Source organism: Arvicanthis niloticus, chromosome 1 (genome assembly GCF_011762505.2).
Source record: "Arvicanthis niloticus isolate mArvNil1 chromosome 1, mArvNil1.pat.X, whole genome shotgun sequence".
Lineage (NCBI taxonomy): Eukaryota > Metazoa > Chordata > Mammalia > Rodentia > Muridae > Arvicanthis > Arvicanthis niloticus.
The window spans coordinates 147,730,354-147,748,317 of record NC_047658.1 but is presented as its reverse complement, the minus strand read 5'-3'; the positions used below and the strand labels follow the sequence as shown (position 1 = coordinate 147,748,317).

Sequence of the window (17,964 nt, the reverse complement as noted above, 5' to 3'; positions counted from 1 at the left end):
CTGAACCTCCTTCAGATAATTTGAATGGATTATAGAGCATCATTTGTTGTTCCAGATACCTCTATAAATCCTTTTGTATACACAATACATTAGTAACCTTTTTTGGTTTTGCTAGATGGTTAACAAAAATAGTTGTCTTAACTCTTGTATCAATGCTATTGCAGAAGCAGTGGTGCTAGCAATTAATGGAATTAAAGCTGTTATACCAGCAGTAATCAAGCCTGCTACCCTCTTGCTTCTGCTTAAAGCCTAAATCACTTCTTCCAGCACTTTCAAGATTTTTTCAGAGAATCAAGGTTTTCTAATACTCAGGGCAGTGAGACGAAAGCTGGTTGATAGACTCCCATAACAGACATTGCCAGGTTTCAACACACTAACGTAATTGGAAATTATATAGTCAGTGCAACTTACAATAAATCCTGTAGAAGAGACAAAACCAATTTTAGCTTGACAATTAAAAGAGCCTTAAAACATGCACTAACCCTTATTTGAAATCTAGATCCTGTCTCAACATTATCTCTTGCTATTCTAACATTATAGCAAGCTACAGCTAGCTTCCAAATACATCTCTGACAAAGTCCAGATTCAGTCTTCCAAAAGTAGACTGTTATTTCCCATATTGGATTGATTTCTAGACTGGTACATGATTGAGTTCTAATAGCTGGGCACCTTTAAGAAGAATATAAGAGACATAATTTCTCTTTTTGATTCTCTATCCCACAAGGTCTAAGAACTTGAGGCAAGGCAGCTTGTCCCATCTGGGATATAGTCAAGCAAAGGTGGGTCAGAAACATGTCCAATACAGCTCCCCAGTCACCCTTGTCAGGGCACTCAGCAAGCTCACAGGTAGGCATCATTCTTTGTCTCAGCAACAGTATGTCTCACCAGTCTTTTTAAAGTTCCATGGGCCTCTTCCACAATACCTTGTCCTTGAGGATTATACAAAATCCCTGTAATAAATTGTTGACAAAAGTCTCAACTGCTCAACTACAATTGCCCGACCCATTATCTGTTTTTTTAAATTGGATATTTTATTTATTTATCTTTCAATGTTATCTCCTCTCCCATTCCCCCCCAAAACCCCTTATCTCATCTCCCCTCCTCCTATTTTTATGAGGGTGTGCTCCCACCATTCTCCCATTCCCGCCTCCCTTCTCTTGAATTCCCCAACACCAGGGAATCCAAACTTTGAGGTACCAAGGCCCTCCACATCCACTAATGCCTGACAAGGCCACTCTCAACTACCTCTACAGGTAGAGCCATGAGTCCCTCCCTTTGTGTTCTCAGGCTGGAGGTTTTAGAATGACTACTCCAGCTTGTTTCTTAGGACCATTTGCTTGAAAAATTGTTTTCCAGCCTTTTACTCTAAGATAGGGTCTGTCTCTGTCACTGAGGTACATTTCCTGTATGCAGCAAAATTCTGGGTCCTGTTTACGTATCCAGTCCATTAGCCTATGTCTTTTTATTGGGAAATTGAGTCTATTGATGTTAAAGACATTAAGGAGAGGAGATTGCTGCTTCCTGTTACTTTTGTTATTAGCAGTGGCATTGTTTGTGTGGCTATCTTCTTTTGGATTTATTGGAAGAGGATTACTTTCTTGCTCTTTCTGGGGTATAATTTCCCTTCTTGTATTGGAGCTTTCCCGCTATTATCCTTTGTAGTGCTGGGTTTATAGAAAGATATTGTGTAAATTTGGTTTTGTCGTGGAATATCTTGGTTTCTCCATCTATGGTAGTTGAGAGTTTTGCTGGGTATAGTAGCCTGGGCTGGCATTTGTGTTCTCTTAGGGTCTGTATGACATCTATCCAGGATCTTCTCGCTTTTATAGTATCTGGTGAGGAGTCTGGTGTAATTCTGATAGGTCTGCCTTTATATGTTACTTGGCCTTTTTTCCTTACTGCATTTAATATTCTTTCTTTGCATTTGGTGTTTTTATTATTATGTGACGGGAGTTATTTCTTTTCTGGTCTAGTCTATTTGGCGTTCTGTAGGTTTCTTGTATGTTTATGGGCATCTTGTTCCTTAGGGAAGTTTTTTTCTATAATTTTTTTGAAGATATTTATTGGCCCTTTAAGTTGGGAATCTTCACTCTCATCTATACCAATTATCCTTAGGTTTGGTCTTCACATTGTGTCCTGGATTTCCTGGATATTTTGTGTTAAGAACTTTTTGCATTTTGCGTTTTCTTTGACGGTTGTGTCAATATTTTCTATAGTATCTTCTGCACCTGTGATTCTCTCTTCTGTCTCTTGTATTCTGTTAGTGATGCTTGTGTCTATGACTCCTGATTTCTTTCCTAGGTTTTCTATCTCTAGGGTAGTCTCCCTTTGTGATTTCTTTATTGTTTCTACTTCCATTTTTATGTCCTGGATGGTTTTATTCAATTCCTTCACCTGTTTGGTTGTGTTCTCTTGTAATTCTTTAGGGATTTTTGTGTTTACTCTTTAAGGACTTCTACCTGTTTACCTGTGTTCTCAATTTCTCTGAGAATGTTATTTATGTCCTTCTTAAAGTCTTCTATCATCATCATTAGATTTTAAGTCTGAATCTTGCTTTCTTGGTGATAGGGGGAATTCAGGACTTTCTAGTGTGGGAGAACCAGGTTCTAATGATGCCAAGTGCCCTGGGTTGCTGATGCTTATGTTCTTGTGCTTGCCTTTTGCCATCTGTATCTCCTTAGTGCTACCTGCCCTTTCTCTGGAGCCTGTCTTTCCTCTTATCTTGGTTGTATCAGAACTGTGTGGGGTGGGTGTTGCTACTGGGGTTAGAGCTGAGGTCCAAGGTCTGCTCAGTGCTCGGGGGCAGACCGGAAGGAACCTGTGGTCCAGGCCAGGAGTGACTTCCTGGGTCCCAGTGGGTCCCAGTTAGTCCCAGTTACTCCAGGTGTTTCTGACTCTTTACCTAAGATACTGTCCAGGTTAGATCTCCTGGGAGCCCCGCTTCCTCTGGGTTCTGTGAGATTCGATAATGTACTTTTAAAAGTACTTGGTATATGATTTATCTTTTTGAATAGTTGTGCCTACTCATATATATAGTATAGATCTGTAATTGTACTTGTTTATGTATTAGCACTTCTGAAATGTCAAGTTAGTGTATTCCCAAATTACTGTATTCTTTCTGCTGGTTTCATTAGATTAGTACATACCCTAGCTGTTAAGACTGAAAAGGCTCTTAATAAATTATACAGTCTGTACCTACTTATTTTTATGACAGTTAGTTCCTTTTGATTATTAGATGATCTGAGATTGTAATTCTAATATTTTGTTGTTGGCTGTGTGTATGTGTGTGTGTGTGCGTGCGTGCATGTGTAAAAGGTATTACCATACTGGCCAGGCTAGCTTAAGCCTAGAACTTACTATATATCCCTTGCTGGACTTTGCTGAGATCCGGTTAGAACTTACAATTCTCTGCCCCAGTCTTTTAAGTGCTGAGATCACAGGTAGCCACCAGACCCAGCTGGGATAATATTTCTAACCAGAGGAAGTCACTGCCCAGTGTCTTTCCCTGTTATTTGAGAATCCTACACTATAATAGAGGGCATTAATAGTTGAAAAATAATGACTTCTGGGGATTATTCCTTTTCACTTATTATATTCTTTTTAAAAAATTATTTCTTCTTTGAATATCCTAACCTAATACACAGATGGCATTTTGTATTTCCTCTTACCTTGAGTGAATTGGTAAATTTAGAGTTTTGCAGATATGGAGAAATGCCAGTGCTGTTTAGATCCTTATGTACTTAAAGTTAAGTAATTCTCCATCTTGGCTGCTCTCGTTCCCAAAGGCAACATTTCCAGTGTGCTATCTGCCTGAGTGGAATAGCTCTGACTGCCAAAGGATGGGAAAGAACTTGGAGTAGCAGGCTCTCTCTCTCAGCTGGAGAATTTTTATTGAAGGCAATCCCACACTGTTGACAGTCCTAAGTTTCTACTGTTTCCAGTGTGACTACTTCTGAATCCTCCAGAAATTCTCCAGAGGGAAGTGTGCCTCTGGTCTCCTGCAGTAGGAGATAAGTTTTAGGTATTCATCCAGCTGTATGGTAGGTAGGGGAGAGAACATGAGCATCTAACCTCATGTTGTTTTTAGTTTCTTCTTCTTCTCTGTGGTTGTTTTTATCATCCTCTCATCATTGTCATCCTTATGAACTTCATCCTAAGAACCAAACTGAGTTTCATCCTCAGCTCTTGATTTTTTTTTTTAGACCTCAGATTTACCTCAAATCTGTGGTCCTTCTGTCTTTTACATTCTAAGTCCTGGGATCAAAGATGGAACCATCTTGACCACTGAATGTAAATATTTGCATGTAATTACTCTGTATTCAACACTTCTCTATCGTGTACATTTCAAGGTTTGTGGTATATATTTTAGACAGGCTATGATGTCAGTCCCCATTGTCCCAGGAAGCTTTTTTGCTCTCTTGTCCCCTGTGTTATATGTCACTAATCACATTCTCTGCTTTTCCTTTTCCAAAAGTCTATTTAGCTTTCTTCATTTGTCATGATATGGATGATAATGTCTTAGTAGGTCACATGTTTGAATACTTGGTCATCAGTTGGTGATCATGTTTGGATGAGTTTAGGAGGTACAGCCTTACTGGAGGAAGTATGTCACTGGGGGTGAGCTTTGAGATTTCAAAGCCATTTCAGTTTGCTCTTCCTTTTCCACCCACCTTGTGACTCAAGATGTGAGCCCTCAGCTTCTGCTCCATGCGTGCTTGCTATGGTGAACTCTTTCCCTCTGGTACTGTAACTGTAAGCCAAATAATTCTTTCGTTCTTTTTGCCTTGGTCACGGTGCTTTGCCATAGCTACTGTTTTTGGTTTGATGGACTCATATCCTTTTCTATTGACGTTTGAGGGGTTTTAGGAGGGAGAAGAAAACAAATTACCTGAGTTTAAACTTGTCTTGATAACTGGAGATATGGGAGTTTGCTGCTAGATTTTTTTTTCCCATTGGTTTCAATTAATGCATTAACCAGACCAAACAATTAGAATCTGAAACTTGTCAGTTCCTTGTTTTTTTTTTTTTAGTACCTTATGCTGACTCTAGATTTGATAATAGCTTCTAATTCTTGTTTTTTTGTATCACTGAAATTATTCTTCATCACCCCCCCCCCAAAGAAAAGGTGTATGTGTGGTTTCATTTTCTTCTTCTGATTTTTAGCAGTAATATAGTTTCAATACATAAAATTTAGAATCTAGAGAGAAATTGAAATTTCTGTTTATCCAAATTGCTTAAAAAATATATCAAATTAAACTGAGCATGGTGAAATGGAAGGATTGGGAATTCCCAGTCAACTTGAGGTCCATGGTGAGATCCTGTCACAAGAAAAAGTAAAAATTGAATTCATGTTATCTATGTTAATTTTTTAAAAGCTCAACCCTTATGTAGTGCTGACCATATGCCAGTAATTTGAGCATTTCTAACTAAAATTATATGTAATTATTTTTATACTTTTTTCCTTGTAACTTTTTGTGAGTTTATTCTTATATTGTTACTCTTCAAATATAGGTAAATAGTACTGTGTAATTAGGATATGTGATTTTCCCCACGCTAGTTACAAGGTGATTTACTCCTTTCCTTTCTCTCTCTTTTTTTTTCTTTTTTTTTTTTTTTTTATTTTTAGTATTAGGGACAGCTGAAAAAAGGACCTCATAGATGTTAAGCAAATGTTTTCCCACTGAGCTACATTTCCAGCCCCCCACCCATTTTTTTTTGTTAACTTTTTGTTTTGAGACACAGTCTTGCTAAGTTACATGGCCTAGCGTTGGTTTCCTCCGTAGCCCAGGCTGACTCTGAGCTTGCTACTAATCCTTCTGTATTAGTTTCTAAGTAGCTAGGATTCCAGGCTCGTTCCCCTCAGCTACATTGCCAGTCAGGTTGCATAGTTAATTTGTACCTTAATAGTTTTTAAAATTAACTGTGCATATACCAGTATTTTCAGTTCATGTTTTTAAAATCTGTTTGGCAGTTATTGAGTATGTAATTGCATTCCAAACTGCAATAGGCTGTGAATGTTAGAGAGTTTAACCAGACCTCTGGCATCAAGGGTTCATACTTGGGTACTGTGAAACTGGGTACTTAATTTTGTGTGATTCTACATTTTCAGGGTGAGGTGGGGGTGAGTTGTGGCAGGAGAAGTAACATTCATGAGATTCTCAAGAGTGTAAGGGCAAAAATACTTAAGAACAGTGTGACTACATCACAGTCCAGCCTTCAGACAGTTCTGGGAAGGAGCCAGCACAGTTTCCAGTTTCACAGTTGAGGAACTGTGTGAGGCTCACAGAGAGGTTAAACCATTTGCTTTTTGTTCAGGTAGGTAGTAAATAGTGGAACTCAAACCGGAACTCAAGACTTTGCCGTGTCTCTATGTACATATATGGTGATTTCAGGATAACTTTGCTGTGCTTTGGAATTTGAAGTAAGAGAGTGCTTTTCCATATTAGTAATTCCATCAAAAGAGAAAGTGTAAATAAGGTGGTGTGGTACATTCTCTGAGAACACAGTGTGTGCCGTGCTAGCGGTCATTTTCTGGGTGGTTATTGGGCATACACTGGCAGTTAGGTTCTGGACCTACTCAGTGTGGGGATCTCTGAGAAGTGTGTACGGATATACACTAGTGTGTGGCTTTGCTTGGATCTACTCAGCGGGTGACCTCTGTGAGAAGTGTGTACGGACATACACTAGTGTGTGACTTTGCTTGGATCTACTCAGCGGGTGACCTCTGTGAGAAGTGTGTGCGGACATACACACTAGTGTGTGGCTTTGCTTTTATCCTCCTCAAGATTTTTGGCATTGCTAAAATCTTAGTTGCATTTTCTTCAGAATTTGTAGGTTTGTGTTTCACTTGAGGGAGGAATATTCTGTTGCCAGTTTCAACCAGTGATTTATGGTGAGAGATTTTTTAGTTAGCTTTCAGTTATATAAAATGTGGATAGAGTTTGAAACATTAGAAATAAAAGACCATCTGAATACAACTATGAGAACACTGTTTTTGCAAGCAATCAAGAGTGGAAAGGACTCATCTTTAGGGTATTTTTGAGTGATTTATAAGCAGAGATGCCTCCTAGATGGAAGCTAGCCTTGTGATCTTAATGATTAGGAAGCGCCTCTGTGGCCACTGGTGACCTGGGGTTCCTGTGAATGTTTATCCGAGGAACCGTCAGCTACGCTGGCATCTCTGCCTAGGCTCCTGTCCTTAAGCTTTTCCATACAGCAAGTGAACATTTCCCTGTGTGCCATAAGTGTCTGTGTTGTTTGTTTTTATATCAGTTTATTTATTTTAAAGTGATTTTCCTATTGTTCTTGGATTATTTTCTTTACATGAAAAGTTTCTCATGTAAGGCAATCTTTGAAAATAAAGATGGTCAAAATCTTTTATTATAAGGTAATGGAAAATATAAAAATGCTGGGGGATACTGAGCTCCTGTATGCTTATCCCCAGATTGAACTGCTGGGAATAGAGTTAACTTGAGTAAATGCTGACTTTTCTTTTTGTGCTGTATTTCCTGTAACTACTTTGCAAGTCAGTGGGTTAATTTGTAAATTCTACTTTGCAGATGATGTGATGCCAGGTACTTACTGTGAAATTGACTTAGATAAAGAGAAGAGAGATGCATTTGTGTATGCTATCAAGAATCACTACTGGTATCAGATGTACATAGATGACTTACCAATATGGGGTAAGTTTCCTCTGTTACAAAGTAGGGTTTCCAGTAAGCAATGTGTAAAGGTGACTGTTCCAGGTCATGATGGACATGTGTTTCTAGTGTTTGCCCCAGAATAGTCTTTAATGCTGATTTTACGGCTTTTTCCTACTGGAGGCATTTTTGATACTGCCAGACCTTATAGGAAACTCAGAATAAAAAGTTTAATACATTGTAACTTTTCAGACTCAAGGAATTCAAAAGCATTTGAAATAATCTGAAATTTTCTTCTTCCCTGACTCCTTCACAGCTCATTTTCTCTTAAATGTAGTTAGAGGGACTGAATAGGACTCTTGAAATTCATCTCTTTATGTGACACTGTAGTAGTATGTTTTTAGGGATATGATAATTCCTTGAATGTTTTACTTATCAGTTCCTTTATTATTTATCAAAACATTCAATATTGAAGAAATATTCTTGTCTAGCTCCTGCATGTCCATTCTATTGGGGGAAGAGACGTAATATGATTAATACAAATGTAGGCATAATCTAAAAATAACTTAATTAAATTATTTTAAATGCAAGGAATAGGCAGTTACCATAGACAACATGTTGATCACAAATATTTTTCTTGTCTCTAGACGTATGTTCTATGTGTAAGTAATTATCTTTTAATCTTAAAATTGTTAGCTGATCACTATGTTCATCTGCAGCACAACTGACTGAGCACATTAGATGTGCTGAGGAGATTGATTTATAAGAAAGTTAATCTCTGGGAGGGAAAGGCAAAGAGGATCTCTGAATTCAAGGCCATCCTGGTCTATATAACAAGTCCCAGGCCAGCCAGCACTACATAGTGAGACCCTTCAGCAGTGTGTGCAGCAGCAGAGGTGCTGGGGAGGACAGAGTGTGCATTCTGAGTGTCAAATTTGTGACCATTTATGCTAAACATGTCTTCATCATTTTGTGCTAGTGTGACCACAGCACATGTTTGCTTAAGAAGGACAGCCTACACATTTGCCTTGTGCTAACTAACCATGAAGATAGAATTCCCTCTTTATGTAAAAGACATTTGGTGAATTTTTAACTTCTGGGTGTTTTGATACTAGGTAGTATCACCTTGTATAAAGTGTTTTTTCTTTTATAGGTATTGTTGGTGAAGCTGATGAAAATGGGGAAGATTACTATCTTTGGACCTACAAAAAACTTGAAATAGGCTTTAATGGAAATCGAATTGTTGATGTTAATCTAACTAGTGAAGGAAAGGTCAAACTGGTTCCAAATACTAAAATACAGATGTCATATTCGGTAGGTTTTAAAATAATTGTTTAAAGGAAGAAATGGTTGTTTGTAAGCTTTAGAAAATAAAAATTTATCTTAAAATTAGATGCAAGAAAATTCCTCAGTGTATCTATATTAAGTCTCCTAAAGGAAGAGGAAGTACCTTAGCTCTGTGATATGGGATGCAGCACATTGACCTGATGACCATTGCTGTAGGTGACAACTCAGCCATGTATCTTGATGGTGTTTTTAGGTTGGAGAAGTTCATGTTTTTTCTCATTTGCTGTTGCAAATAGAGGTGGTATAAAAGTTGTTGAGCAGGTGTCGGTTGCTGTGGTTTGCTTTATTTGATGAGAAGACTTTTGCACAGTAAGAGCTTGTCAGTCCATTCTCAGCTGTAAAGGTCATTTTATTCTTTTTGCTCAAAAATGGTGGAAGAAAGAGAGGAAGTCCAATATAGGGACACTTTTCTCTTTGCCAGTTATTTTCCTGGTAATTGAGAAGAATCCTCTTGCTTATAGGCAATCCCAAAAATTCTTTGTGTCCATGTATATCCAATATAAATAGCCATTATATAATTGTACAAAGAATTTTAATAGTTGTCATAAAACCATAAATTAAAGATAAAAATGTATGTATTCTTATTTTAATTGGTTTAAATACTTGCAACATGAGTTGGTATTAATCCTAACACATGTATCAAGTCAGTACGTCAGTCAGCAGTAGTGATTAGTCCTTGAAAGCTGACATGACCCATCTGAGGAAAGCTGTAATATTATACAACCTCTCAGACTGGGGCTGAAGAGATGGCTCAGTGATTAACTAGAGAAGCCAGGTTCAATTCCCAGCACTTACATAGCAGCTCACAAGATCTTAACTTCGAATCTTCTTCAGGCCTCTGATGGTACGGCACATGTGTGGTGTACACACACACACACGCACATAAAATAGTAAAATTAAAATCTAAACCTCTGGTTCTTTCAGTATCTTCTTACCATATAATTTTAAGTATATCAGTATTTCTGATTTTTATATGAGTTTTGCCATCAGATTATTAATCACTTATAGGCCTTAATTTTCAAGCGGGGATTTTTTTTTTTTCAGGTAAAATGGAAAAAATCAGATGTAAAATTTGAAGATCGATTTGATAAATATCTTGATCCATCCTTTTTTCAACATAGGGTAAGTGTTGTTTCTCTTTAAGATACAGCATATATGTGCAAATCAGTTTCATGTTGAACATCTTTACATATCTTTAAGATGTCTGTGTGGGACCTTGTGCTAAAGGACTATGCATTTCAAGATATTACTAATGGTGACTTCAGTTATAAACTTAAAGTCATAAGAATGATAGGGAATTTTAAAGGAATAATAAAACTAGCTTGTTTCATAGTGTAGTGTAAACCAATTAAGAGTTATATAGGAAAAAGCACAATGCATGGAAGCCAAAAATAGCACTTTAATTGCAAATGATAGTCATATTGGTTCATATCTATGGTCAGATGGGCTTCTTAATCCTGAAACTCAGAATTAGAGCGGCCTTATGTTGATGATGAACTATTGGCAGGCTTCTCTCCATGGGCACCTGCCCTAGTAATTGTGAAGAAACAGCAGCAGAGAGGATGCATCTCTTGGAAAGGAGATGAGAGAACAGTGGAGGTTTTGCCAGTGGAAATCCTTCCATTCAGAGCTTCTAGAAAGGGAATAAATGTTTCTGTAGTCCTCATTCCTCACCAACACATGGAGGTTGAATGAAGTGTCTAGGTCAGGGTTTGGCTGGGAACTCGTGCTTAGTTCAAGGCAGCATTGTTGGTGGGTGATGTTCCTTGTTCATTTTCATTTGTTTTAAAAATTCACAATAAGCAGAGGGTGACACTTAGGATTAGTAACGCTAGGGGGCAGTGGAGTGCAGTTGGTAGGTTCAGTAATCTTTGCTGTTTGCTTTATTGGTTTTATACTTAATCTTAGCCAAAAAGCTGAGCAGTGATGCATCATTATTTTTAATAAGTATTTTCTTGGTGTAAAAAGTTTAGGGTTATACTATATCGTATAGTTTTTAGGGTATTGCCAAAGGAATGTTAGAAGTTTTAGATTATTGACAGTACATTATTGTAGGTATTGGTTTAAAGTTTATACCTTAGATTGCATATTAGATTAGGAAATAGCAGGGAACTTTATTCGGAAATTTAATATTTTTAAATTTATATCTTAAACTGATACATAAAACACGTTATATATATTTATGTGGTAACATCTGATGCTCCAGTACATATATACACTATCCACTATTTCAGCTCAGCTAAACATATTCTCTCAAAGTCAAATATTTTAACATTTTTTTATGTTGGAAACATAAGGGGTTGGTGAGATGGCTTAGCAGGTGAAAGTGCTTGCTGCCAGGACTAGTGACCTGAGTTCAATTCCTGGGGCCCACATGGTAGAGGGAGAGAACTGACTCCCAAATGTTGTCTGATACCTGTATACCCACTGGAAATAAGTGTAATAAAAGTTTTCTAAAGGAACATTCAGAATTCACTTTTTGAAATGTATTGTATATTATCATTATCTACAAAAGAAGATATTTATAAAAGAAACCTTTGACATAATTTCACATAGATACCTACAGAAGAAAAGCACCCTGTGTGTGGTGATACACCAGGACATGCATTCTTGCCTACCTATAACCTTGTACTCTTGGATAACTTACCCAGCCTTTCCTCTTTCCTGTTCTCTTCGGCCTCTGGATACCTGTTGTTCTTCCATCAGCTTCTCTGAGAGCAGCTTATGTAAACACATACAAGTGAGATAATAGGGTGCTTGTTTTCTTGGCTTTATTTTATGTAATAATTTTTAGCTCTTTCCATGTGGGAAGTCTGAGCATTTTAAGGCATACATTTCCTATTACTAAGAATATGTAAAATTTTTCTCTTTAAAATCTTGAGCAGTTGACTAAAGATTAGAGTCATATATATATATATATATATATATGCATTTATATACATACATATATATGACTATATATTAAAAATTATATACATCTATATGTATGTATATAATATGGGTTATTAATTTCTGAGTTATTAATTTCCCAAGTGGAAACAAAAACCTCATCTTAGAAGACAGCTGCCATTTCATCTTAAACTGCTTTTTAAATTGTTTGGTGACACTTTTATGATAAATTGACATAGCCTTTTAAAAAGTGTGATTCATTCATTATTCAATTTATGATACCATGCAATAAATAAATTGTTGGAGGAAGGAAGGATTGATCTTGTGTAAGGCAGAGACAGACGGCTGTCTTCAGGAAAGGACTAGCTTATGTCTTCTCCCTGAAGCCCCAGGATGAGTAGCAGAGGCAGAACTGCCCTCCCATTCATGCACTTCCATAGCACATTAGTGCAAGTGAGAGTCTGCCTGCCCTCACTGTACGAGCACTACACCCTGGGTTGTTTTCTCATAGCTCAGAGCAGAATTTCTGTGAAGAACTGCAATGTGCAAGTGAGAGGCTTAGAGCAGGGATGGTACTATTTGACTTGGAATTGAAAGACTAGGGAGAATTTACCAAGGAATATAAATCACATGTGAGAAGAGAGTACATGAAAAATGAGAAGAGGGAAGTGAATGTGCTCTCCTTGGTCAGTGAACTGATGGGAGTATAGGGTGTAATGGAGGGAGGGAAAAGTCAATGGATGTGGAAGACCTCGTTCCAGCATGGACAGAATCCTGGGATATTGTTAGGTTGGCTATGGAGAAACTGGGCTCTGTATGTTTTAGAACAGAGTAGTGATAATGAGCATTACATTGTGGAAGATTTCCTGGGTGACTTTGTGCAGCTACATTGAAAAGAAGGAGAGAGCTCAGACAGTAGCAAGAGACCGATTAAGAGAAAATCAGACTTGTTGAGGTATGAGATTATACCATGGAGATGCAGAGGAAGGAATAAATATGGAAGGAAAACAAAGTTTAATAATTAGGGCTGAGGAGAATGCTCAGAGGCTAAGAACACTTACTGTTTTGGCAGAGAACATGAGTTCAGTTCCCAGCATCCATGTCTGACAGTTCACAATTGCCTGTAACTCTAGTTCCGGGGGAATCCCTCTTCTGCCTTCCATAGGCACCCACACATGTATGTGTGTACCCATATACTGCCAATTATATACAAATAAAACTGAAGCCCTTTTCTGGGTTTAATAACTATAATTAAGAATTAAGGAGAAGGAAGGACCAGAGATAATTCTAAATTTTCAAAGCCAAATACTGGTTCTAGTAATAGAAGCTAGAGAGTAAGAAATGAGTGGAACATGTGAGGGGAGATGATCCATTTACTGAGGGTGGTCCCAACTGAGATTCCATGGAGGCGTTTAAGTGGAAGTTATGGTAGGTAGTGAAAGTCTGAAAGAGGATGCTGTATGAGTCCAGGAATTTGAGCAAGTAAGGGCTGACGGTATTTCCAGCACCATCACTGGAAAGCTGGTTAACAGTTCTTGAGCCCAGAAGTCGTGGTTGAATACCAAGACTGGAGCTTTAGGAAAAGTGAAAAGTTGGCCAAGGGTGAACAGAGGAAAGAAAGATGAAACCGAAGCAGCAGTCAGTGACTTGGGATGGCCGAGTGTCAGCAAAGGTTAAAATCTGGCAGAGACAAGGAGGGGAGCAGATCACCTAACTGCTGAATCAATTTAGAGTTCAGGGCAGGGGCCAGTGAGCTAGGGCAGTGGGAAAGCTTCTTGCTCCTAAGCCTCATGACTTTAGCTCAGTCCCTAGAGCCTACATGGAAGGTGACAACTGACTCCCACAAATTGTCCTTTGACCTGCACACACATACACATATACTCAAAAATTAATAAATGTTAAAAAAAAAAACCTACAAAAATTCATTGCAGGGTCAGAATTGAGATCGACATTATGAAGAAGTGAGGGAAGAAATGTACTCTTGTTTGAAAAGTTTGGTTGAGTTTTGATAGGGAAAAAAATGGAGTAGGAACCGTTAAAGATGTGAGTAGTCACACATAGTTAGCAATGTGAGTAGTCACACATAGTGACTAGTCACACATAGTTAGCGATGTGAGTAGTCACACATAGTGAGTAGTCACACATAGTTAGCAATGTGAGTAGTCACACATAGTGAGTAGTCACACATAGTGAGTAGTCACACATAGTTAGCGATGTGAGTAGTCATGGCATAGAGATGTGCCGCACACTCTACTCTTGGTTTTCCTGTTACTTTTCAGATCTTGTGTTGATCCTAAGAAGTACAAGTGTAAATAGAAGCAAATGAACCCATTGGGAAGATCTGTTATTGCAGACTGCTGTTTGTACAAAATTTTAGTGGTACTTTTATGATAAACTTAATATTTGCCTCTTTTTTCAAAGTTTTCAAAATGTGCATTTATTGTTTATAATTTTAGCAGGTACTCAATAGGTAAGTTAGTGAGAAAGGGAAGAAGGAGGAAGGAAGGAAGGAAGGAAGGAAGGAAGGAAGGAAGGAAGGAAGGAAGGAAGGAAAGAAGGAAGGAAGGAAGGTAGGTAGGTAGGTAGGTTGGTTAGTTTCTTATGTGAGGCAGAGGCAGTTGGTGATCTGCTCTTCAGAAAGAGCCATGGCCACAGAATTTGTCCTGTCCCCAGACTTCAGGCAGGGTCCCGGAGCCAGGACTACTGTTTGCCTTAGTGCACATCCTTAGCACACTAGCCCAAGTTAGTCAGTTCTCACTGTACAGGAAAATTGCGGATGCTGGAGAAAGACAGTGGTGTGTGTGTCTGTTGGGTGGTGGTGCTGTGTGTGTTGGGTGGTGGTGCTGTGTGTGTTGGGTGGTGGTGGTGTGTGTGTTGGGTAGTGGTGTGTGTGTGTTGGGTGGTGGTGCTGTGTGTGTTGGGTAGTGTGTGTGTGTTGGGTGGTGGTGCTGTGTGTGTTGGGTGGTGGTGTGTGTGTGTTGGGTAGTGGTGTGTGTGTGTTGGATGGTGGTGCTGTGTGTGTTGGGTGGTGGTGTGTGTGTGTTGGGTAGTGTTGTGTGTGTGTTGGGTGGTGGTGCTGTGTGTGTTGGGTGGTGGTGTGTGTGTGTTGGGTAGTGGTGTGTGTGTGTTGGGTGGTGGTGCTGTGTGTGTTGGGTGGTGGTGTGTGTGTTGGGTGGTGGTGTGTGTGTTGGGTGGTGATGTGTGTCGATTAGGGGCAGGGGTACAGAATAAAAGAGGAAGCACTCAGTCAGAATGGGATCTGTTGCCCAGTAGGAAGATTGACTTGAGGTTAAAAAAAAAAAGTGCAGTGTATATATGCTAGGAAGATACATGTCAGAAATTATGTTGTACTGGATGGTAGAAGACTGGAGAAAGCAGGGCCTTGGGAACTTGAAGAGGAGAGAAACTTTAGAAATACCCTCAAGGACCTTTGGGAGGTTAAAATATAAATGATAGGGTAAGTGTGCAAAATCACAGACTTAGTTCAAGTCAGATAATACTGAGTTCTAAGTTGTCCTTGGAGATGAAGTAGTGCCTTGTAACTATAGGCCAGGGTCTGGACAGGTGAAGTCAAAGGCAGGAGCCTTGAGAACACTGAGGAGTTAGGAATACTTCATTGTTCTGGTGGCCACTGGGGGTGACTCTTTGGGAAAGAACCTGAGAATGAGGGTGATAAGGCATGGCTAACTGAAGAAGAGGAATGTCTTCAGGAAGAAAGCCTGCATCCAGAGCGGTCTGCTGTGATGGTGGGGCTGTTAGCAGTGTTGTTGAAGGTTTCCATGTTGTGGTCAGACAGTGCCATGTCCTGGCATCCACTATCACTCCACCTCACAGAGCACACTGAAGTCACATAGACATTTGCAGACCTTACATTAGAACCTAAGTCCTTTTGATTCCGCTGCCCACGTGCTTCCCATGAAAAGTTGAATTGTGTATGCCTTATGGCTAAATAATAGTTGGTTAGTAAATCTGACTTGAAAAATCTGTATAGACGCTAGCATGCTTTCATGAAAGTTGGTTGTAAAGAAGGCCAGCCCTTCATTTTGACTATTTATCCCGTGTATTTGAAGTTTAGATTTTTATATAAAAGATGAAAAACGGTAGTTTTCGCTTGTTAACCTACAGTTGGTATCATGAAACATGAATTTTATAATTGGTATTTCACATTGTTAACTCTCTTTATTTTCTGTTAATTTAGATTCACTGGTTTTCAATTTTTAATTCCTTCATGATGGTGATCTTCTTAGTGGGATTAGTTTCAATGATTTTGATGAGAACTTTAAGAAAAGACTATGCCCGATACAGTAAAGAAGAAGAAATGGATGACATGGTGAGTAAACACTAGTCTATATTTAATGAACACTAGCTATCCCAGATACTACATTTTATGACTTTAATTGCGTGTCCATGTGTGCATGTGCGTGCCTGGAGTTGGAGATGAGCCTTCCTTTTCTAGGGATGTAGCTCAGTGGGTAAGTTCTCCTCAGTGTTGGGTTTAATCCCCAGCATCAGAGTTTAAAAATGATTGTAATACTAGCTGTGGGATCTAGGATCATGTTCTACTTAAATATATATATATATTTTTTCTAACATAACTTAAATGTTCTCTTAAGCAAGATAAAGAAACTTGTGATCTCCAGCCAAGTTTTGTCACCAGATCAGGACACATCATACTTAAGAAACAAAATTTAGTTTGCAGAGCTTTTGATTTCAGAATCACTTTTTTTTTTTTAAAGGAAACATAGGCTAGTTTTGATATATTTTTAAAATATTGTTAAGTGTTGAGTTAAATTTAAGGGGTGGTTAGAAGAATTAGTATACATTTAGTTTACTGGTTCAAGAGATTTATTCTTAAATTTTTATTAAATTACAGCATAAAAGTGTGTCCCATAGAATAATAGTACCTAGATGGACTTCATCATCAGGCTTGAGAAGCAATTTAAAATGTCAAATTTTAACATGCTAAATATATTGTGGTGATTGTAAAAAAAAAAAAAAAAAACTTCCTTCTTAATAAACATTTCCTTAAGAAAATGTTTCAGAAATTAAGGATAATTGGGTTATTCAAGCTAAACTTAAGTATGGATTAAAAAAAAAAAACTTTAGATGACCAAATATCCATATCCAAATATTTACCTTGGGCTATAAAGGGCATTTCTCTGTTGTTAGGGCAAGTACTGGTCTAAATATATTTCTCTTTTGTGTCTTTGGCCAGTGATGGTAGTGAGCCTCACCAGCCCGTGTGTGTGGCAGGGTAGGGCCCGAGAGTGATACAATGTCACATTAAGAGAGACCTTCTTCCAAGTGGTTTCTTTCCTCCTCAGCCTTTTTCTCTACCCACTTTTTACTTTAATGAATCTCAACAGAGAACACATAACAGGCTGAGTTGTTAGGACAGGAATTACTTTAACTTTGAAATGTCTGTCCTCAGTATTTTGAATTGTTAAAAATGTGTGGAAAGACAGAGTTTACAACTGCAGTTTCTTACCTGTGTATCATTTCACTTTGATTCTGAATGGGCTAATTTTGTCTATACATACTTGCATGTGTCGTCTACAGGACAGAGACCTAGGAGATGAGTATGGCTGGAAGCAGGTCCATGGGGATGTGTTCAGACCGTCAAGTCACCCCCTGATATTCTCCTCCCTCATTGGCTCTGGATGTCAGATATTTGCTGTGTCTCTCATTGTTATTATTGTTGCCATGATAGAGGATTTATATACAGAGTAAGTGCTGGTACTTTATCATCTTTTTATTGGTATAAATAGTTTCTTTAGTCATTGTAATCTATTAAGTCAGTTATTATCAAATATTTGCTTATTTCAGTAATTTTATTATTTTAATACTACCTGTGCCATTATTACAGAAAGATCTTAATCTTTAATTTTAACTGTTTTCAGTTGTGTGCCCTGTACATGCTTAAACTTGCCAGCATGGCTGGACATTCCAGTTACAGTGGATATGTCATTTAGAGAGGCAGGGGCTACTTCCAATATAAAGCTTTGAAAAAAGAAACCTGCAGTTTTTTAAATTCAACTAGATCTTTATAATTTCAGTTACCAAATTAATATGTCATATTTATGCTTAG

General features: G+C 38.2%; 1 protein-coding gene across 1 annotated transcript in view; it reads left to right on the top strand.

Moving 5' to 3' along the window:
* Tm9sf3 (transmembrane 9 superfamily member 3) overlaps positions 1-17,964 on the top strand; it is a 56,359-nt gene that overhangs the window by 14,000 nt on the left and 24,395 nt on the right. The window contains exons 3-7 of the mRNA XM_034499827.3: positions 7,560-7,682; positions 8,794-8,954; positions 10,032-10,109; positions 16,075-16,206; positions 17,436-17,602. Coding sequence (XP_034355718.1) covers positions 7,560-7,682; positions 8,794-8,954; positions 10,032-10,109; positions 16,075-16,206; positions 17,436-17,602 — 661 coding nt within the window. The remainder of the gene's footprint in view (positions 1-7,559; positions 7,683-8,793; positions 8,955-10,031; positions 10,110-16,074; positions 16,207-17,435; positions 17,603-17,964) is intronic.